The sequence below is a fragment of the Phodopus roborovskii genome, unplaced genomic scaffold, assembly GCF_943737965.1.
Source record: "Phodopus roborovskii unplaced genomic scaffold, PHOROB, whole genome shotgun sequence".
Classification (NCBI taxonomy): domain Eukaryota; kingdom Metazoa; phylum Chordata; class Mammalia; order Rodentia; family Cricetidae; genus Phodopus; species Phodopus roborovskii.
Window position 1 is genome coordinate 10,170,079 of NW_026126546.1, and position 21,837 is coordinate 10,191,915.

At 52.5% G+C, this 21,837-nt stretch overlaps 2 protein-coding genes across 2 annotated transcripts; one reads left to right on the plus strand and one right to left on the minus strand.

Moving 5' to 3' along the window:
• Window positions 1-780: 780 nt before the first annotated feature.
• On the plus strand, window positions 781-5,833 carry Pla2g3 (phospholipase A2 group III). Its single transcript, XM_051200221.1, is given in 7 exon segments — window positions 781-1,571; window positions 2,419-2,551; window positions 2,796-2,930; window positions 3,208-3,491; window positions 4,375-4,504; window positions 4,610-4,726; window positions 5,620-5,833. Coding segments are annotated over 7 exon segments (1,521 nt in total). The 5' UTR covers window positions 781-1,063.
• A 1,153-nt stretch (window positions 5,834-6,986) lies between these two features.
• Window positions 6,987-18,354, minus strand: Inpp5j (inositol polyphosphate-5-phosphatase J). Its single transcript, XM_051200431.1, has 14 exons — window positions 18,218-18,354; window positions 17,777-17,978; window positions 15,087-16,234; window positions 14,630-14,743; window positions 14,387-14,495; window positions 14,096-14,212; window positions 13,666-13,841; window positions 13,196-13,307; window positions 12,940-13,049; window positions 12,637-12,820; window positions 8,388-8,525; window positions 8,167-8,244; window positions 7,937-8,041; window positions 6,987-7,770 (listed from the first exon to the last, which is right to left on the minus strand). Exons 2-14 carry the CDS (start codon window positions 17,879-17,881, stop codon window positions 7,264-7,266), a joined length of 3,003 nt encoding a protein of 1,000 aa, XP_051056388.1. The 5' UTR covers window positions 17,882-17,978; window positions 18,218-18,354; the 3' UTR covers window positions 6,987-7,263.
• Window positions 18,355-21,837: the final 3,483 nt, after the last annotated feature.

Here is a 21,837-nt window from a genome sequence, read left to right on the forward strand (position 1 = left end):
GTCTTTGCCCCTCAAGTGCTGGAATTAAAGGTGTGTGCCACTAAGCCCAGCTGAGCTCAGTTTCTTTATCTATATAATGGGTGTAAGTACCAGCTTCACCAGACGGTTGGAAGCTGAATGACACATCAGCCTGTGGGCATGGGTAACAGTGCTGAGTAAACCCCCTCCCTAAAAGAAAGACCCACATCTTTTAGGAGACACACATGTCTTGAGTCCTAGGTGGCCACACTCCTAGAATAGAAGGCATATAGACCTGGCCCTCTGAGCCATTTTTGCTTGTCTGGTGACCCTGTCTCTCAAATATCTAGTGCTAGCTCTACCCCAGGTTGTTTTCAGGTCCTACTCTGGCTGTGGTTCCAACCATCAGTCCAGATCTGTGCTTCAAGTCCCAGGGGTCCCAGGGGTCCCAGGGGTCCTGGGGCTTTTGAGTTTGCCAACAGTCTTTCCGAGAACCAGGAGTTGGAAAGAGTACCAGAATCAAGCTTCCTTTCCCAGAAGACTTGGGAACTCCCAGGGTGGGCCCCAGAGCCCCAACCTGCTCTACCTTCTCTGCCTGTATTGGCTGAGTGAGGTCCATGGCCTCTTGCCAATCTCATAGATTAGGGGCTAGGTTAGGAACACAAGGACAGGTTCTGGGGGTCCCCTCTAAGTCCCTGCCTGCACCCTTTTCTCACTCCAAAGGAGACACAACTAACTCCTCCTTGGCTTCTCCCCTCCAGCCCCCACCCTCACAGCCCAAGGCTTTGGATCCCACAGACACATGCTTACAGACTGGCATAGGGCAGGTGACTGGACAGCTCTAAGGGCAGGGTGAGTGGAGGCGTGGGCCCAGCAATGCATTTCTCGGCCAATCAGCAGCCTGCCCAGCCGGTGGATTTGGTTACAAGCCCAAGATCACCCCATACTCCTGCCTTCCTCCTCCTCCCGCAGCTCCATTCATTGGCCCGACAGACACCCAGGGCCTGCTGGGCATTGCTTCCCATGCAGCCTCAGCAGCTGCCTCGTGGGTAGCCAAAGGCAGGCGTCCAGGGAGCTTTGTCTGACCAGGCTGAGCTGGGACAGAATGGGGAATCTGGAGGTCCTGCTGGGGATGCTGGCTTTCCTTGCTCCAGGGGGCTCCCTTGCCCTTCACTGGGACAGCACCTCCTGCTACTTGGTCAAGCCCATCTCTGGTAAGCCTCTGGGCTCTCTGAGCTTCTTAGGCAAAGATGCCCAAGGTCTGGCCCTATTCCAGGCCCTCTGGGATGCACACTACAGGCTGAAGGTATGTATCAGGCAGGATGAATCTGAGCTCATCAGAGCTTTCCGGGCCCTGTGTACTGATGAGCCTTGGAGGCACTCCTTCATCCACAGCCCTGGACCTGAGCTGCAGAGAACGCTGACCATCCTGCAGAGCCAGTGGGAGGCCTGCCAAGGGTCTGAGGATAGTCCTGCAGGAACCAGGGAGAGGCGAGCAACTGGGCAGAGGGGAAGACCTGACAGAGGGCACGGTCGAAGGAGGAGAGGCTGGACCATTCCTGGCACGCTGTGGTGTGGTGTTGGGAACTCTGCTGAGAACTCCTCAGACCTGGGTGAGCCACGGGTGTGTGGGGGAAGGGGGTGTCCTTAGAGAAGTGACTTGGGCATTTAGAACCTCAATTGTTCTGTCTGTAAAATGGGGGTGAACATGAGTAGCTCTTCATGGGACACATAAGTGATGTCACAGACGGGTAAGGTCTTACTCAAACCCAGAGTCCTCGTGAATCATCATCTGAGGTACGAGGCAGGCTGGGGAGATCTCAATTCTGCTGCTCTAAACTGCCTCTACTTTAATAGAGAGAGCCCCTAAGATCTGGGTTCAGATCACAGCTAAGCAAGAACTGACACTTCTTATAGCTCCAAGTTCCTTATCTGTAAGATAATGGGCCACTTCCCCTTCTGTGAGCTTGGCTTTTGGGGAACTCCTATGAAAGTCACTATTGCTTGGGCTACAGTAGTCTGCTGTGTATCTATCTGCATGCAGCCCCTGGCTCAGGACCTGACCTGAATAGATCAGGATGGCATCTTGGCCACCCAGCTCCTTGCAGTACCAGAGAAAATGCTGCGCCCCACCTGCCTGTCATTCCATCACACACACTTTCATAACTGGGAGTTTTATTTGGGTGTGAGCTTGGGAACTCTGTGAGTCAGCTCTAGTTCCGAGGAAGGCATGTCCACATGCTGGTGTGAGAGCTTCCCAGCACTAGAAGTAGGCAAAGGAGGCTGCAAGCCTGGATGGTCTTCTCGGAAAATGTTGGAGCTATGGGTGTTGTGTATCCAGAGAACAACTGGCCTGAGGCCACCCATGGGCTGGGATGAGAATGGGGTAAACTCTGCCTACTGTGGCCACGGTCCACGGTATCCAGGACCCTGCTCTAGTTTGTTTCCTCTTCCATGCAGGTATGTTCCATGGCCCTGACCTCTGCTGCCGGGAACACGACCAATGCCCACAAACCATCTCACCCCTGCAGTATAACTATGGCATCCGAAACTTCCGATTCCACACCATCTCTCACTGTGAATGTGATGCCAGGTTGGCAGCAGTCAGAGAGGGCCTGGGGCTTGGGGACAGAGCAGAGCTACCTTGTTCTTGGGTGTAGGCACTAGGAATCCAGAGAGTTCAGAAGTGGGGGACCCCTTCCTCTCCCGACCACCCTCAGTGCAAGTGGGTGAAACTGGGGTCCCAGAAAATGAATGGTCATCTGGTGGGGTGGGCCGCAGAAGGTACCAGGAGGCTCAGCGGGGTCCTGGGAACTGAATTCTGGTTCTGGGGGCAGGTTTCAGCAATGCCTGAGGAGCCAGCGTGACTCCATCTCTGACATCACGGGCGTGGCCTTCTTTAACGTGCTGGAGATCCCCTGCTTTGTGCTGAAGGAGCAGGAGGCCTGTGTGGCTTGGTACTGGTGGGGCGGGTATGTGGCTGTTCCACTTTAGTCCTTGCCCAGCCAGCAGGGCAACTTGGATTCCAAGACCAGGGAGGGAGGGAAGTCTGTCCTCTAGGAGCCATGCACTGTAGAGTTTGCCTTTTCCTTAAGGTAAGGTTATGGGTTTGGACCCTGCTGGAGTATATCCCACAACCCAGTGGGTTGGGGATGGGACTAGCAGCGATTTAACCTCAGTAGTTATGACCCTGGAGCCTTTAGGAACAGAATTTGTGGATCATCAATTGCCTCGAATTGTCCCCTTCAGGTGCAGGGCATATGGCTCAGTGCCCCTTGCTCATCTTCAGCCCAGGACCTACTATAATGCCTCTTGGAAGACTACAGCCACCTCACCTACTCCCAACCCTCAGAGTCCAGCTCCCAGCGAACACCCCCAGAAGAGGCGCCCACAGCAGACACAAGCCAGGCACCAAAGCATAACCCCCAGCATGGCCCTCCAGACCCCTGTGGCCACCTCCAGGCTTGATATGGTCCCCAGAGCCCAGCCAGGAGTCCCCCACCCAGCCTATCAAAATGGCCCAAAACGTCAAGGTGAGTTTAAAACCATGTTCTTAGTGGGTGGGTTGAGTGGGTGTTCTTGCCTCTGTGTGCAAATGTAGGTGTCACTCTTTTCTTGTTCTTAACACCTCCCAGGGCACCCCAACTTTCCTCATCAGATCCTGACAGCCAGGGACTTCTTCATTCCATAAGCTGGACCATGCCATTCCCTGTCGAGTCCCTCACCTCTCATAAATTAGCACTCAGAACCCTCAGGCCCTACAGCTAGAGGGACTCTACCCTCTAGCTGAAACTTCAGCTTCACAGATCTTTCCTCAAATGGCGACTGCAAGGGCTAAATGTACCTGGCCCGATGAATTCAGTGGCGAAGCGTTTGTCTGCCACATGCACGGCCCCCGGGTTCCATCCATGCTCAAGCCCAGCAGAAACAAAACCGAAGCCCTCACAACCTCCCTTTACCGCTAGCTTTGTTTGGCACATGTTTCGCTCTCTCTTTTTCTCTCCCAGACTCAGATTTGTAGTCTCCGTGTCCAGGAAGCCTTATCTGGGCTCTCCAGACAGTGACTGTGCATGGGTGGAGGGCAGTTCATTCTATGCGGGTAACAGTCTGTAAACATAGGGGAGGATACAAAATAGGACCGTGTAACCAAGCACATGCACTAGTGTGTCTCCTGGATGGTGGCAGGCAAGGGTAAGGCCTCCCAGGTGGGCTGGGCTTTCTTCCTTCCTTTTTTTTTTTTTTTGGTTTTTTGAGACAGGGTCTCTTTATGTAGCTTTGGAGTCTGTCCTTGAACTCACTTAGTATATCAGGCTGGCCTCAAACTCACAGAGATCCTCCTGCCTCTGCCTCCCAAGTGCTGGGATTAAAGGCATATGCCATCGCCAAGGCTGGGCTTTCTTCCACATCTGTCCCCAGGTGCCCACCGAGTCTGTCGAACCCTTCGGCGCCTGGACCAGTGTGAGCACCAGATCAAGCCCCAGGAAACCAAGTTCCACCTGCTCAACAGTGCCCAGATGCCCCTTTTCCATTGTAACTGCACACACCGGTGAGGCCTGCTGGGTGGGCTTGGGGGTGGGCTGCCCGCTGCCAGATCTGTGCAGGGGCATCTGGTAAGGTTATGGCATGGACCTGAGCCTGCATCTACCCTCAGTCTGGCACGTTTCCTGAGGGTTCACAGCCCACCTGCAGGCACCAACAAAGTTTGGGAGCTCCTGGGAACTACCTGCTTCAAGCTGGCCTCCCAACTCCACTGTGCTGAAGGCAAAGGGTGAGTGATGGCAGAGTCAGGAGGGATGGGGGCCTTTGCCAAGGGGCTGGGTTTGCCTATACAGAGACCAATTGTGTGCCTGGGACAAGAGGCCTGGAAAAGTATCAGAGGGGCTCTGAACTCCGTTTGTTGTCCCTCTGACTCATGCTACCCTGGGCCCAGCTCTGCAGCAGGCCTGGATGGGTGGGGGATGTGTGTGCCTTGGGCTCTGGGATTTAATTCTCCCCCCCACAAGGCAGCGTTTCTCTGTATTGCTTTGGAGGCTGTCCTGGAACTCGCTCAGCAGACCAGTCTGGCCTCACACTCACAGAGATCCACCTGCCTCTGCCTCCCAGGTGCTGGGATTAAAGTCATGTGCCACCACCTCCCAGCCAGGATTTAATTCTTATATGTCCTTGATACAGTGATTCACTTTTCTAACCCTCTACTACTTCCTTGCCTGTAGGATGGCTACAGGAAAGCCAGATGTAGGGTACATGCCTGTAGTCCCAGTTCTTGGGAAGCCAAGGCAGGAGAATGTACTTGGAGGCTCAGCTGGGATAGATAGCAATTTTAAGGCCAGTCTAGGATAAACAGAGAGATCCTGTCTCAAACAAACAAAAAGATTGCAGAAGACAAGGAAATAGTGGGTGTGCTCTATATAACTCGAGACCTGCTCGATACGGAGATAGGGAAACGGAGGCTCAATTATTGGCTCAGGTTTCCACAACCATTCAGTATGAAACCTAGACCTCTGGGTACCAGCCTAGGTTAATTCTGCCTCATCTGGGAATAGCCATGCCCTCCTTGCCTTGCTGGTGACCCTGACCTCACACCTCCTCCTCTCTGGACCTTGGTTCCATTTTCAAAGTAGGGTGGGATTCTGCTGAGTTTGACCCCTTTTCTTCCCACAGCTGTTCCAGAGGCCACAGAGCCATCAAGGTGTCAGCTCGGCACTTGCAGAGGCTTCAGCAGCAAAGACTCCACTTCTGGGATATAGACACAGATGGGACTCTGGCACAGTCTTTGGAGCCTTCAAGGACCGCCACATCATTCTATAGCCAGTGTCTGCAACTAACCCAAGCAATCTGGAGACCAGGTGGAGAGAAAACATTCTGAAGCTCATGACCTCAGGAAAAATAGCCTGGGCACCAGCCTGAACCTCCTGCCTGGCTCTGCCACATTCTGAGAGAGTTGGCCTCTTCTTCGAAGAACGGCTTGGCTCACACGGGCAACTGGAGGCCTCAAGGCCTAAATGCTGGACCATGTCTGCTGTGCCTGGACTTGGTGTTCAGGAGGCTCCTTCTGAAGCCCTGGGTTTAGACCTTGCCAGGAAACTTCATACACGGTGGAAATGGGGAGTGACTGATTGCAGAGGTACCAGAAGCAGGTGCCTGACTACCCCTGTTACAAAATTAACATATCCTGACACTTGCCTGCAGAAGCCTCAGCACCTGACTGCTGCAGGTGGGGTACAGTAGAAATACCCAGATCTGAATCCAGCATGGAGCATGTTCTCAACTCTCCCCACTGGAGACCCCTTTTCAATAGCAGCTGAGCCCTTCCTGGCCTCAACTAATCTTTCTGCTAGTCTAACTCTAAATTGGAATCTTGTCTGTGCCCTTGAGTTAGAAACCTTCTTCCTCCACTCTGAGCCTTAGTTTCCTCCTCTGAAAATAGGAGGGCTTTTTCTTTGTTTGTTTTGTTTTTTGTCTGAGCCATGGTTTCATTGTAGCCTAGGCTGGCTTCTTCTGCATATATTAATGTAGCCTTGGACTTCTGGTCCACCTTCCTCTACCTCCAAGGGCTTGGATTACGGGAATAAGCCATCACACCAAGTTCTATATGGTACTAGGGATGGAACCTAGGTTTCAACCCTTTAACCAGGGGTTGCTAAGCAAGCATGCAACCAAGTTACACCCCTAGCCTGAATAGGGGACCAGTAAACATGAACTACCTCATAGGGCTGCTGAGGAGTAAGTAAATTAATAAACACACATACAACCAGTAAACATTCTCTTCCTTTAGTGCATAGCCTGGCTGAGCTTTGCTGCCTGCTCTTGAGATGCTGATGGGACCTGTTGGAGGCTTCAGTTTGTCCATCTGTGAAATGGGTCCAAAATGGCACTGAGCACACAGGATTACGGAGAAGATTAAAGGGGACGACATGTTTCCATATTCAGCTGATGCCTAATATCTGTTAGTTCTATCACTCCCTCACATCTTTAATTCCTATCACCCCCATCTGCAGACTGCTCACAAGTCAGGAAAGAGCCAGGAATGAAGCTGGAGAATTTAATTCCTAATGGATGACCTCCAAGATCGCAACATCTGCCAGCGTTTCCCCCAGTATCCAAGATGGGGTCCCAGGCGAGGCTTTGCTGATTGTCACAGTTGAGGTGGTGCCAGGACTGAGTTTGGGGAGCCCCAGTTGGCCACTCCTGGCCAAGACAGAGTGGCAGGTGTGGTTAACAACTGGGGCAGCAGCAAGAGAGGCAGGCGGGTTCATGGAAGATGGAGGCAGAGTGAGGCTGTCCAGGTCCAGCTGCCTACTCACCTCAGGGCCCCAAGCCCCCTTCCTCTAGCCCCAGTTGGCTCTGAGGGCTGGGAGACAGGCTGTTAGGGTCAGGGGCCTCCCGGTCAGGTCCCCAGGAGCCTCCACCACCAGGGTCTACGGTCTCCAGGCGCAAGGCTGGAAGCAGGCCCAGGCTTCGAGGCACAGCTGGTGGGAAGGCCCAAGGGCCAGGCAGCCCGGAGGGCCCCTCCTCACTACTACCTCGGCTGCCACTACTGTGACCCCTGTCAGGGGCTACCCGAGACAGCTGGCGGCTTTGGGGTGAGGGACTGCGGCTGCCACCGCGGCGTTCACGGGATGAAGGACGGAGAGCAAGACTGGGAAAGCGGGCGAGGCCGGGGCTGCGGCTACGGTGTCTCTTGGATTTGCCAGGGCTGGGGCTTCGGGACTTGGGTGCAAGCAGCTCCAGAGTGCTGTCATCCTCGCCCTCCGAGCTGGTGCCTGAGCTGTCTGTGCTGCTGCTGGCCGATTCTGAGGTAGGCAGCGAGATCTGGAGAGAACACGGGCCACTGGGGCAATCCCACTCTAGCCCGCTTCCCTCCATGTTGGCAGACCCAGAGGGGCTGGGCTACTGGTCTGAGGTCACAGACACAGAAGACGTGACACGTGATCGGGACTCGTCGACAAGCTTTGGCCCTTGGGTCTGATCAATTTACCTGGAAGGGCTCAGTGACGCCAATGAGGATGCTGTGGTGGTGGCTATAGTACCCCAGGATGAAGTCTCCGTGGCCCTTGGGCAGCGATTCCTCACTGAAGGTCACCTGGTGGGCACAGGGGTAGAGGCCCAAGCTGGGGCCAAGGGGTAGCCTCAGGAACCCCTCCCCCACGTACAATTCTGGTGTCCCCAAGGCAATGGGACCTTCAGCCCTCCACTCCTTGTAAGTACCTGGTACATATTCCCATCTACTTCTTCATGTTTGGCCCAGACATAAGCCACATAGTCCTTGCAGTGGCGGAAACCCACCTAGGGAAAGAGGAACTAGGGTTGGGACATCTAATGCCAGAAGCGTCTCAGCGGAGCAGCAAACAGGGGACAAGCCAGTGATTCTCCAGGGGGGCCTGCAGGCCCCTCCTTCCTTGAGAGCCCCAGACTCTTGCCCTTCTCACCCGGTACAAGCCGATCCAGTCCCAGGAGCTCCGAGCAAACACTGTTTCCATGCGGTACCGCACCACAGCCTGCTCTGGTCGTGCCCACTCATCGGCTACCTCGAGTCGCACCAAAGGCACATCATCCCTGAAGGCAAACTGTCCAAGCAAGGCAGGGACAGAGGACAATGTCAGAGGATGCCCTTTAACATCTCACATTCCTAGGGCTCTTGGGGGTAGAAACCCATGTTTGTAATGACAGTGTTACTGGAGGCCGAGGCAGGAGAATTTACAATTTGAGGACAGCCTGGGCAACACAGCAGGTTGTGGGCTAGAATGGGCTACATAGTGAAACTGTTCCAAAAACTTGGTAAAAACCAAACCAAATCCAAAAAAACAAAAGTTCCTACCTCCATACTGGGCCCCTTTTTATCCTCAGCTCTCTAAGGAAGTGAGTGGAACACAGCCCTGAAGCCAGCCAGTCCTAGATTTGGCCTTGGCTCAGCCATTGTTGGTTACACAATGGGTTAGTTCCTCGGCTTTTCTGAATGGCAGGCCTTTCTCCGTGAACTCAGAGGCTTTTGTCTTAAAAAAAAGTTCTGTTTTATGTGCATGCCTGTTTGCCTGCATGTGTGTCTGTGCATTGTGTGTGTGCCTGGACCTGGAGTTACAGATGGTGGTGAGCTGCCATGTGGGTGCTGGGAATTGAACCTGGTTCCTCTGGCAGAGCAGCCAGTGAATGTTTTTAACCCCTGAGCCATCTCTCCAGTGCTCAAGGCTCTTGCTTTATACCCAGGCCTGTACTGCTGAAACCCTGAAATGCAATTTGTAACATATTCTTTCATATTGCTTAGGTGCTCACTAAATAATCTGCTTAAATGCTAGCAAGGCAGGTAAGTAAAGTCCTGTGGTATATGGGATTCTGGGATAAACTCAGTTTCCTGGAGCCAACAAAAGCCCAGGAGACCTCAGTTCATTTTCTAGCTCTGTCACTAAATTGCTGTGTGACCACAGACAAAACCCTAGCCATCCCTAAACTCAGTTCCCCACATCTGAATCTTACTATTAAAGGGCCCACTAATAGCTGCCTTTGTCATCAGTACATGGAGACAGATTATCCCTAAGAGCAGCCTGGACCACTAGAGAGCCACCCGAATAGGTAGTTTCTGCAGTGGCGAGCAGCCAGAGTCATGGCCACCTGTGTCCCTAAGAGAGAGCTCAGGTGGTGCCAACCTCAGGCCTTTGTCTGATCTGGTTTCAGGTTTCCTTCCTTCTGCTTCTGAGCCTAGCTGTTCCAGAAGAAACGAGCACATTCTTTCCCCGTCCCAGATTGCTAACAGAAGGACAGGTTGAAATGTGCTCCAAGGCTTTGCAAGGTCACAATCCCTGCAAAGGCACAGTGGTCTAGGGCCACAACCTGAGTACTTAGGTTGACGCTGGAGGATCAGATTCTAGGATTTTTGATGGAGGTCAGATCAGGCTACAGGAGACTGTTCTCAAAAGGGCAAGAAAAGTAAAACAAACAAACAAACCCCCAAACAACCAAAAAAGCAAGTCCTGTGAGATGGCTCAGTGCATAAAATGATTTATCCTCAGGATGACCCGAGTTTAATCCCTGGAATCCACATTTGGGAAGAGAGAACCAACTCTTGAAAGTTGACCTCTGACCTCTTCCAGAGAGTGCACACCTGTGCACATCAATAAATGTAATTTAAAAAAAATCAAAGCAAGGGTCTGGAGAGACAGAGAGAGAGAGAGACAGAGAGAGAGAGATGTCTCAGTGGTAGAGAGCACCATCTGTTCCTCCAGAGGACCCAGGTTCAATCCCCAGCACCCACATGGCGTCTCACCACCATCTAGTTTCAGGGATCTGATGCCTCTTCTGTCCTCCACAGGTACCAGCTACACAGAAACATATACAGCCAAACACCCACATGCATAAAATAAATACTATCCTCAGTTTCTCCCAACAGTGAATTGGAGAGGAGACTTTGGATGTTTCAGAGCCTAAGGCATTCAAGGGAAAATGCATGGAAAGTGCCCTGCACACAGCCTAACACGCAGAAGACATGTGGTAGATAGTTTTGGGTTTTGTTTTTGAGACAGAGTCTCAGTGTATACAAGGGAGGCTTGAAACTCACTGTATAATTCACACTGGCTTTGAACTTGGAATTCTTCTGCCTCAGCCTCCAAACTTAGAGAAATTTGCCACCATGCTTGGTTCAATATGTAATTTTTTATTGTTTTTTGACCAAGGGTCTCACTATGTGGCCCAGGCTGGCCTTGAACTCCTGATCCATCTGCTTCACTATTCTGAATCCTGGAATTATGGGTATAGGTCACCAGCCTCAGCTTATGCTACCTTGCTTTCTTGTCTTTCTTTTTTTTTTTTTTTTTTTTCTTTAGTTGTTTTTGCAATGCTGGGATTGAACTGGGTGCTTTGCACATGCTAGGGAAATGTCCTACAACTGGGTTGCATCTCAAGCCCCAGGTAATGTTTTTTCCCTATCTACTACAGGAAGGACAGGGTAGTATGGCAAGGTGCTGAGGTCCCTGTGTAAGGACTGGAGTGGTGGCACATGCCTGTAACCCTAACACTAGGGAAGCAGAGGTCAGAGGGCCATGAGCTTGAAGGAGTAACCTAAAAACAGCAATAGCCAAAGCTCCCACCCTGTCCCTTTCCCAGAGTTCGAAGGAGGCCAAGCCTAGGCTGATCTCCATCCCCAGCTGAGGTATTGGCTTAAGGCCCACTGACTGATCACGAGACAAAGTTACCATGGGAAACATTCTTTGGCCTGCAGGGTTCCTTCTTATCAGACCAAGAAATAAGAAAACACAGCTTAGGTTTCCAGGTTGGAAACATGGGATCTACCCACTTCTTCTGCTACTGAACCTTTATGTGACTCGAGGCTCATGGCCATCTTGGTAGGAGAATGAGGTTACCTCAGAGTAAGTCATAAACTACACTGTCTTACTTCTATGACTCTAGAACTGCCCTCTTACCTTGACAACTAGGAACTTCAGCTCTAAACACAATAAAGTCATCCCTGAGCATCTGAGTGTGTTTGGTTCCCTGGTACACGCTAAAACCCAAGAATGTTGACATGCCTCACATAAAACAGTATATAGTATGTGCATGCAACTTGCATATCTCTCTATAAACTTAAAATTCTTTCTAGATTACTTATGATCCTTGTTTTATATATATATATATGTATATATATATATATACATATATATATATATAGTATGTATGTCTATATATTATAATGCAAATGACATGAAGATAGTTGTTATACTACATGGCTTAAGGAAAATAACAAGAAAAGTCTATATATTAATTATATATTAATATAGGCACTTTTTAAAACATATTTTAAAATTATTTTTACAACTTTGTTCATATATGTGTGTGTTTGGGGGGGTTGTGCATATGTGTGGGTGCCCACACAAGCTAAAAGCATCAGATCTCCTGGATCTGAGTTATAGGTGATTGTGAGCTACCCCATTTGGGTGCTGGAAACTGAGCCTGGGTCCTCTGCAAGAGCAGTAAGTTCTCTTAACTCTTGAGCCATCTCTTATTTTTTCTCCACATATTTTTATTTGTAGAGCTGTAATGTGGAGACTGTGGCACTGAATTTGGTCCTGGGATGGAATACAGGCCTTATACGTGCTAGGCAGCAGTCTGCCAACGGGTATATCCACAGCCTGGCTTTGGTTTTGTTTTTTGTTTTTCTCTCTCTCCTTCCTTATCAATGCCCATTTCATAATGCCTGCCATATGATAAGTTGATGCTTATTCAATAAGTTAACAATGAAATGAATGTTACCTGGGCTTTGAGTAGAAATTTTGACTTTGCTGGTCATATTATATATGTGATTTTTTTTTTCTTCTTGAGACAAGGTCTCATATACCACAGCCTCAAACTCACTATATATCTGAGGCTGGTCCTGAATTCTGGACTCTCCTGCTTCAAATTTTAACTTGTTGCCTTAAACATTTCTTGGAAGAGGGAAGTCAGTTATAGATAGTGGAAAGATACGAGCTCTGCAATCAAACTGTCTTGGGTTCAAAGACTTCCTTTTCCTCTTACTATTGTGTGGCACTGGGCAAGGGAAGCCGCGTCTCAGCCAAAGTCTCATCTAAAAACGAAGATTATAATCCCACTCCCTCCTTGCTTGAAAAGCAGGATGCTGTTAAGGGCAGGCAGAAAAGATTGCTGAATGGATAGAGGGTGCTCAGCTTGAGGGGAGGTGTGACCAAGACTCACCTGCAGGACAAATTGGGCAGCAACGGGCTTGTGGTCACTAACAGTGTACTCCATGTGGCTGCAGTAGCTGTGTTGGGTCACCTGGAGCCTGTGACTCTCTCGTCCTGAGGGGCTGGGACCTCCACCTGGAGCCTTGACCCTCCACAGAATGCGGTCTGTCCAGGCTGGCTTCCGCTTCTTGGCACTGAGTAGGAGAAGGCAGCCTGAGTTTCAGGGTCTGGGGTGGGGGGTGGGGTGGGGGTGTCAAGCATCCCCATTCTCACAGGCTCCCTTCCCCTCATCCCACCCCATCTCACGGCTTACCTGGTATCATACTTGTTGGTACCCACATCAAACTTGAAGGTGGGAGCAAAGTTAAGGGGCCCTTCCTGGAAACCTTTCAAGATGGGCCAAGTGTTCTTGGCCATGTTGAGCTGTGGGGGTCCAGAAAGGCAGAACAACAGCTTGGGCTTTGCAGCACCAGAGATACAGTGGGACAGATGAGGCCGAGGGCAGAAACCTGAGGTGCTGGTTGAGTTCCAGGTTGAGGGAGTTGAGAGAGGGAAACTAGGACTCTTACCTGGTCCTTTTCCCAGAGCTGATGGAGCTGGTTACTGTCTATGGCAAACTTGACAAAGTGTAGGTCGTAGCTCTCAATTCGGAAGTTCAGGTCCCCAAACCAGAATACAAGGCTGCTCCGGGGTGGGAATGGGGTTCAGTGTGTCCATGGGGTGAAAGGCTCAATCTAGATCCTTCCTGGAACCTATCCAACCCCATAGCACTGGTGCCTTTAGAGGTGCCAATGGGTGGGGGCTGCCAGAGCCTTCAGTCATCCAAGGGACGGAGGAAAATGGGGATGGAGGAGTAAGAGGGTCTAGAGAAATTAGATTTGGACCCTCAGCAAGAAAGTGCTCCTCAACAAAGCTCTATTTTGCAGGACTCACCCTGCCCCACAAAACTGCTATCTGCCTCCATTTTTTCTACAGGCAGTATGGTGGATCCACCTTTCCACACCCACCCACCGAGTCCACGCTCTGCAAACCCACTTACTCATGATCCAGGATGCCGTGTGCACCTGGTCCCTGGAACTGCTGGAGGCTAAGGATAGTTTGAAAGTTATCCTTGCGCTGCTCTGCCTTGTCCATGTGTGCCGGCAAGTGGCAGTTTAGGAAGCATAGCATGTGTCCAAAGGCAGCTAGGCGCACACTTACTCCGCCCTTGTTACCCTAGGGGCGAGGTTTGACAGGTCATGGGCCTGGCATGGGTCAGGAGGAGAGTCCCTGCTGGGCTGGGCATAAGAGCAGGTAAGGAGCAGAGGAAGCTTAAGCTTAAGCATGGATGGACCGAGAAGGGGCGCAGGCTAAAGGGGTGCAGGCTAAAGGGATGGCCCTAGTGATGGCTGGTGCTCGGGTTGGTGAAGTCTCAGGGTGAAGGATGCAAGCATGAGGCAGGCCACACTCAAACCCATTCCCACACTCACCCAGTAGCCACCCAGACCAGTCCTTGTACAGTCTGTCTGCACATCCCGCAGGAAGGGCAAGTGGTAGTACTTGGCGAACAATAGCAGGATGACACCCTGCATCCTCACAGTGCTCACCTGCAGGGGAGACCTGTTGGGGATACTCCACATACAGCTCGCCCCAGCCTCTGCCTCCTGCCCCCCATCTCCCTAATTCAGAGACCCAGCAATAGAGACCCAGCAGTCCCCTCAGAGATGGGAGCAGGAATCCAAAAGTGTCCCTGCTTCCCAGGAGGGCGTTGGTGCTATTACCAGCACGAAGTTGAAGGGCCCCAGCGCATCCATGAAGAGCTCGCTCCACTGGTCAGTGAAGAGTGCATCCTTGAGCCTCTTGTTAATCATGGAATTGACTTCTTGCAACCTGGGAGGTAAGTGCGACAGGAACAACCATGCACGATTGATTGATTACAGGAGCTGCTTTAGGAATTCCTTCTGAGGGTGAGTGTCCAGGGGGTCAAAATGCTCAGGAAGGGACCCGCCCACACCATTCCTCACCCTATGGCAATCATATCTGCACCATCACTGTCATGGCCACCGCCCAGGTGAAGAAGAGATGTGACATCGTCGGGGGGCATGGCAGTCCCCACGTTCCATGTAACCACAGTGATCCTGGAGGCAGGGGCGTGGGCGAGTTTACTGCTGGGCACCATTCCCGACCCTCCCTTTCTCTCCCACAGGACTGTGTCTGAGGAGTTAAGCCGAGGCAGGAAAAGATTTAAGGGCCCTTAGAAAAGACTCAAAGTGGGCCCAGCATTCTTTACTACCTTCCTAGGGAGACAAACCAAAGGAAAAGCAGGTCCCTTAGAAAGGGACAGTATCTTCTAGGGTCCCAAAGCGGGCCCAGCAGTTTCCCCTCTCCTCAGGATAAAGTCTTAGGGAGGTAAACTGAGTAAAAATACACCACCACCCTGGAAGAATGGCCAGTAACTTTTCACGAGAGAAAGCCCCTCACCGGAATCCGGGGTCACTCTTGCAGGTAGGCTGAGCTGACCAAGGGGAAGATGGTGAGGTGGTGGTGGAGGCTGGGCTTTCTTGCGCCTGTTGGTTAGGGCTTGGGCACCTGCCAGGCCCTACAGCCTGGGCGCCAGGTCTTGGGGGTGCTGTCTCCGGGGCGGGAGGCACACAGGCAGAGCGGTTGGGAGAACGACTCGGGGAGCGGCTGGGAGACCGAGGTGGCTTGGGTAGAGGTGGGGGCACAGTCTGGTTTAAGGAGCTTCCTGGCCGAAAGGTAGGGGACAGAAGTCCAGGAGAGCGGGTGCCAGGCTCTGGAAGGCCTGGGCTCACATCCAAGGGCAGGGTCTGTGGTGGTGGTGGCAGGACAGAATCCTCTAGGCTGTGACGTGGAGCCTCTGGTCGAGCACGGAAGGAGGGGGAAAGCCGGGGGTCTGAGGAAGTTTGGGCCCTTGGTGGAGAGGTGGCAAGAACAGCTGCGTGAGTTGGAGTGTGGAGACACCCCTCTGCCAGGGGGGTGGGCCTGGGGATTGCAGCACCCTTCTGTCTAGCTGGCAACTGTCTTTCAGAAGCTGGGGTAGATGTCACAGATGCTGGAGCCAGGGTCTGCTCCTGAGAGGGTGACAGAGCAGGACTGGGCTCTGGGGAAGGACTGGAGGGGGACTGCAGAGGCCGCTCCTGAGAAGCCAGGGCTAGGCTCAGGCCCGAGGCTGCCAATGCTGGCTTAGGTCCCACAGAGGTGGGTGACAACTGCTTCTGGTCCCTGGAAGTTGGAGATAGGATGGGCCCCAGGGTAGCCTGAGGAGGCCTTGGCATAGCAGAGGCGGATATTACTAGTTGCCCTAGAGACTTTGGAGCCAGGATGGAGACTGAGTTGGCTGGTGGAGGCTTTGGTCCTGCAGAGGCAGATACCACCAGCTGGCCCACGGATGTTGAACCCAGGTTGGAGCTGCGGTGGGATGGAGGCCTTTTCTGTTCTCCAGGGGTGCAGAGTGGAGCTGGGATGGGCAGGGGAGATGCTAACGCTGGCCTTGGCCCCTCTGAGGGAGGTGACACAGCTGCCCGTGGTCCCACAGGTGCCAGAGCCAATCTTGGTTCCGTGGGTACTGGACCTGTGTTCTTTGCTGGAAGCTGAAAACTTGCGTTCACCTTGTAGAGGACAAATCAATGACGCAGAGTGACTTTTTACCAAGGGCTCGAGTCTCCGCTCCCATATAGACCCCCCACAGACCCATACAGCCGAGAAGGACGTATCATTCCAAGGAAATTCTTCCCGCTATCTCACTCCGACCCATTCTGCTCTAGGTCAGTTTCTCTCTCAGAAGAGATGGGTTACAAAAGACATGCTTCCATATTAAACTTTAAGAGCCTTTCACACACAGATGGGCAGACGGACCCTGAACGGACTGAGAAGGGCATGAACCTGAGTCTGAGGCTCGCCCGGTCTTCCCGGCTGGCACCTACGCTACCCTAACCAGCTTCCAGGAGAGCTCTCACTGTAGCCTCTGCAACACCCTTTACTGAGGGCAGCTGACTCAACACCCCAAGTCTGTCCCTGTGGGTATGGTGTTACAGGGTCCACCCTGCTGAGTGCCTTTCCTTCCTTCTCAGTGCAAGCCGGACTCAGGGGCTGCTCATACACCACCCGACCCCTTGGTCACAGCCTGCCTGGGCCGGTCCATTCCCAGTGCACCTTGCAGGGTCATGAGCCTGCAGTTGAGACTGTCATATGCATTCCCATCCCAGCTCTGTGTGACTTTAGGCAAATGCTCCTCAGCCCACAGCCTGTTTCCTATCTGTAGAACAAAGGGACGGTGGGAAGGGTCCCTGACCACACCACTTTGTCTAGGGCGGGAGCGACTGTATTTCCTGGAACCTCCTGAGTGCTGGGGATTGAGCCCACCCTCGGGCCAGCGAGTGTGGTCTGTTGCCACGCCTCTCCCTCGCTGTGCCCAGGCTGCTCTCCCAACCTGTGAGGACAGGCAAATAGGTGCCCTTTATACCTGACAGGTGGAATAGCTCCCTCCCCTGCCTTGTCCACCCTGTTTACAATGTCCCCAGTCTCCAGAGGCCAGGAGAACTCGTCCTTTGCCAGGGAGGACAGGAGAAGGTCTAGATGCGCCTCAGGGTGGCCCCATCCTGCTCTGGAGACGCAGTTCAGTCCCAGTCTCTGTCCCTGTCCTTCTCGGTTCAGAGAATCTGAATTGTACCTCCACCTCCTTCTCTGAACTCCGCTCTTTGAGGCTGCATTTTGGATACTTCCAAGTGTCCCACAGTGTGCCCCCTCCCCCCAACCACCATACCGCCTCCAGCACTAACAACTTAGACACCCCAGATGTCACAGTTCTAGTCTTCAGACACAAACCCCCTCATTTTGCATTGGCTCAGAGAGGACAAGCAACTTGCCCAAGGTCACACAGCAAAGCTGAAGAACACCTGGGGCCCCTGACAACCATCCAGAGCACTTCTGGGGGCCTCCGGGTCATGGCTGATTTCATTTCTCTATGGACATCCCACCACTGCCCTTCCAGGGTGACATTATTTGCCCAGTCCCTGCTTGGTGGGCACAGAAAAGTACCGGTCCCTTAGCCACTTAGCCAGGGGCACCGGGAGTGCCTGCAGAGTGTGTGTGTGGTGGGAAAGTGTGAGGCCAGGGACCTGGAATGGGAGCTAGGGTTGGGGGGCTCTTACCTTTGAGGGTGCCCCAGCTTGCAAAACCCCATGGGGCACAGGCAAGGGTCCCAGGCCAGTCCCGGTACCTGGCCTGGCACTACCATGGCTGCTCTGGCCCTCCATGTCTGCAGCCCCCAGCAGCCTAGCCTGGCTCCCTTGGGTTCTGGCTCCAGCTCCTCAGCTCCCGGGAACCAGTGATGTCATCAGCCATTTCAACCTGCTGAGAATTTAAAGGCACAGGCACCCACTTCCCATATTGAAGGTGGCCAGGCTAAGTGGCTAGACCCTAGGAAAACTTCAAGCTGACTGTTGATGCTGCTACATCTGTGGGTAATATAAATAAGCACCTGCCAGCCTGGTCCTAATCCTTCATGGACCCTGGAGGAGACCCCCTGTCTGCCCCACCCTCCAGACAGTAGGCCAGACCCACCCTTTCTCCAGGGAAGGACATAGGCACACCTTCAGGTAATATAGGGACAGGTGGTTCAGAGGTCAGCAGCCTCTTCTAGTTCTCAGGGACACCGGAGTCCCTGCCCTGTCCTTTTCCTGGCTTCCTGATAAGCTCAGGACTTGGCTTGGCCCCCACCCTTGCCCCATTTTCAAGCCTTGGGCCAGCTTGCCCTCCTCCACACCATCCCTGTCTGGCTTATTCTTCCCATACCAAAACCAGACAGTCAGGCTCCAGCCACTGGAGTCTTCTCCTTTCAAACCCAGCGCCAGCCCCTCCTCTTCTGCCGACATCACCCTCAGAAGTCCCCACACAGAAGCCTTCCCAGGCCAATCCCAGCCTCTCTCTAACTAGCACTCACTCACTGCTCTGGCTCTGACAGGCACTAGTCAAGGTCACCCCCTGAACTAAGGCGCTCCTCTGAGTTTCAGCGGCTTAGTCCAGGGATCCAACCAACTTGAACCAGTGGGGTTTGTGGGGGAGAAAAACTGGGGAGCAGAGGGGTCCAGCATTGGAAAAGGACTCAGCAAGAGAGTTAAAAAGAGGCCTGCAAAGCTTATTGTCACCCCAGCACCAGGAAGGCCAATGTAGGGGTCTTGCTGAGAGCTTGAGGCTAGCCTGAGCTATAGTGTGAGCAAAGCCAGGCCAGTTTGGGATGCATAGGGAGACTTCCCTCAAAAAGCCAAAACTGGGGACTGGAGAGGTGGCTCAGCAGTTAAGGGCACTGGCTGCTCTTCCAGAGAACCGGGGTTCAATTCCCAGCACCCACATGGCAGCTCACAACTGTCTGTACCTACAGTTCCAGGAGACCCAACACCCTTTCACAGGCAACGCACATTAAAAATAGTTTTAAAAGAAAAGCCAAAACCAAAACCAAGCCAAAGGCTCACTAGGCTTTCAAACCTTAAAGATCAGGACCCAGAACAGGGCCTGGTTCTCGGCAGGTACAGGGGTAACTTTGATGAATGAATGAATGAATGAATGAATAGTTGAGCTTGTGATGCCAGCATTTTGAAGAGAATCAAGAATTCAATGCCTAGGGCTGGAGAGATGGTTCAGCAGTCTAGAGCCTGATTGTTTTTCCAAGGGCCCAAGTTTGATTCCTAGAATCCATGTCAGGTGACTCGTAACTGCCTGTGACTCCAGCTTCAGGGGATCTGATCATGGGAGTACCCACACACATGGCACACACACACATACACACAGAATGAAAACTGAAATAAAAGCTCAACATCACCTCTTGCTATAAGCATTGAGGTCCTCTGGGCTAAATGAGACACTTTGTAAGTAAAAGTAAATACATTAAAAAGAAGAGAGAGTGGCTGAGAGGGCAGCTTTGGCCAGAGATGAGTGTGGGCTGTAGGATTCATCCTTCTCTACTTCTGATACCTCCCAGCTAAGTAATCCCTGGAGTCTGGTTCACCTAGGATTACTAGAACATACCAAAGATGAAGTACACCCAGGTCAGGCAGAAAATGTTCAGAGTTTGTTTGTTTGTGTGCTATTTATTTATTTGCTTGTGTATGGTGTATGTAGTTGGTGTGTGCCCATGTGTGTGCAGGAGCATGTGGAAGCCAGAAGAGGACCTCCGTGCCTTGCTCTAGCATTCTCTGCCTTAATCCTTTGACAGGGTCTCTCGTTGAACCTGGAACTAGACTGACAGCCAGCAAGTCCCATCTCTGCCCAGCATCCTCTCCATGTTGGGTTTCAGGCACAGACAACCATGCCCAACTTTTTACATGGGTTCTGGGAATTTGAACTCTAGTCCTCAAGCTTGCACAGCAAGTTCCCTTATCTATTGAACCATCTCCCTAGCCCAAAATGTTCAGAGTCCTGTGCTCGGAGTCCTTGTGAGTCAACAGCCATCTCTGTATTTTCATTAGCTTGTGCCGATTCCTATTTGAAGTCCTTGGGAACAGACACTACAGGCCTTTTCCTGGCTGTGCTCACTCTTCTGGACCTGCTCTGAGTCAGGCCCATGTGTCTGGATCAGCTCCTTTGTAAGGAAGGCTGGAGTGTGTAGGGGCAAAGACTCAGACCAGGGTAACCGTGGGATAGAAAGTATCCTGAGGGCAGCGGAGATGACTGTAATGGTGGGTATGTTAATGCGCCTGGTCATGATGGCAGCAGTGGTGGTGAGCGGAAGGGATGGACAGTACCATGGTACTGAGAATGATGGGAGTGCACCTGGAGGAGGTGCTGATGGCAGATGGGAGCCATGGCCGGCGGCGGCGCTGAGGCACTGAGGCGGACGAGAGCAATGGCGGGAGAGTAGCATTGGTGGAAAGGGCTGCTGGGAGAATGCGGTGAAGATGGAGGTGTGTGAGGGGGAGGGGGAACCTGGAGTCACCTGGTCCAGTCCTCCAGCTCCTGTTTTGCAAATGGGTAACTAAGAGAGCCGGCCTCTGATGCGATCTGGGAGGAGCTCAAGGGTGCGGATTCAGGCCTCCAGGACCAATCCCAGGGCTGAGAAAGTGGCACCTAGGCCCTTTGAAAACCACGCAAATATCACAAGATGAGTGTGCAGGTCACTCATCTGCTAACCAGGATTCCCCATTGTCCCTGCTCACTGGGTCCAGAGTGCTGCTGGGAACGTTGTTTCTGTCCCCATCACTGATTTACTTGGAGTCCTGATCCATGTAAGGAGAGTAAAAAACACTAGACACTATATTTACTGTGATGGTTAAGTAAGCTGTACATCCGAAGATGTTAGCTTGGAGCAGGGCACCAGCAAGCTCTTAGAAAAGCTTCTCTGCGGTTGGTCATCACCATCACCATCATCACCATCTGTTCCAGACCACCCATTTAGTGGATGTTGAAACTGAGGTCTGGGGGGTGACTGTATTCTGGGAAGAGACTAGAAGGGGAAGGGGGTGGTGGGGGGTGGACCCCTGCTGAAAAGGGAGCTGGTAGGAGCTATATTTGAGTTTCTAGAAGGATGACTAAGGAGGTTGATAACAGGCTCTGGGGCTCAGGGCGGCAGGCCGGGGGCAGCTGCCAGGGAGAACCGCCCCCCTGGAGACGGCTTGTGTTTAGAGGCCCCTCCCAGCTCCCTGCTTTGTCTCTGTGGAGTGTGCCAGGCAGAGGCTACAGCTCAACCTGCGGCTTTCTGGAAACTTCTCATAGTGCCCTTCACTGTTGAGGTCAGGGATAGGAAGGGAAAGCCCTGGAGTGGGAGAGTTCTCCAGTCCCTCTCCCCCTCTCCCCATGAGCCCTGAGCCTGCTCAGAAGGTCCCCAGTGACAGAGGAGAAGCTGAGGCTTGGGAGAGGACAGGGTGGACAGTGCTCCTCAGGAGGAAGGAGATGGGTAATTCTCCCCTACAAAGGAGGTCACATGACACCCGAAGCCTTGCTTGGTGAGGAGTCTGAAGCGACAAGTCCAGAGAGAAATGCTTGGGAGCCAGGTGACAGCTGGTGAGTGGAAGATCCACCTAAGAGAGGACTCAAAATTGGGTTCTTATGGCTCAGATAAACACACGAAGGCAAAGGAGAGACGGTGCCCCTTCCTCCTCCTCTCCCTCTTTCTTCTGATTCTATCCCTCGTCTTCCTCCCTGCACCCCAACTCTGACGCATGGTCAGTGAAGTCGCACTGTGGCATTATGTGGGAGATGTGCAGACAGGTTCGGAGGT

Coding starts and splice junctions, on each gene's coding strand:
- Inpp5j (XM_051200431.1), bottom strand. CDS start 17,881: ATGGAGGGCCAGAGCAGCCATGGTAGTGCCAGGCCAGGTACCGGGACT. Junction 8,526..12,636: donor CTGCCCAATTTGTCCTGCAG/GTGAGTCTTGGT, acceptor TTGCTTGGACAG/TTTGCCTTCAGGGATGATGT. Junction 8,245..8,387: donor ACTGGATCGGCTTGTACCGG/GTGAGAAGGGCA, acceptor CTCTTTCCCTAG/GTGGGTTTCCGCCACTGCAA.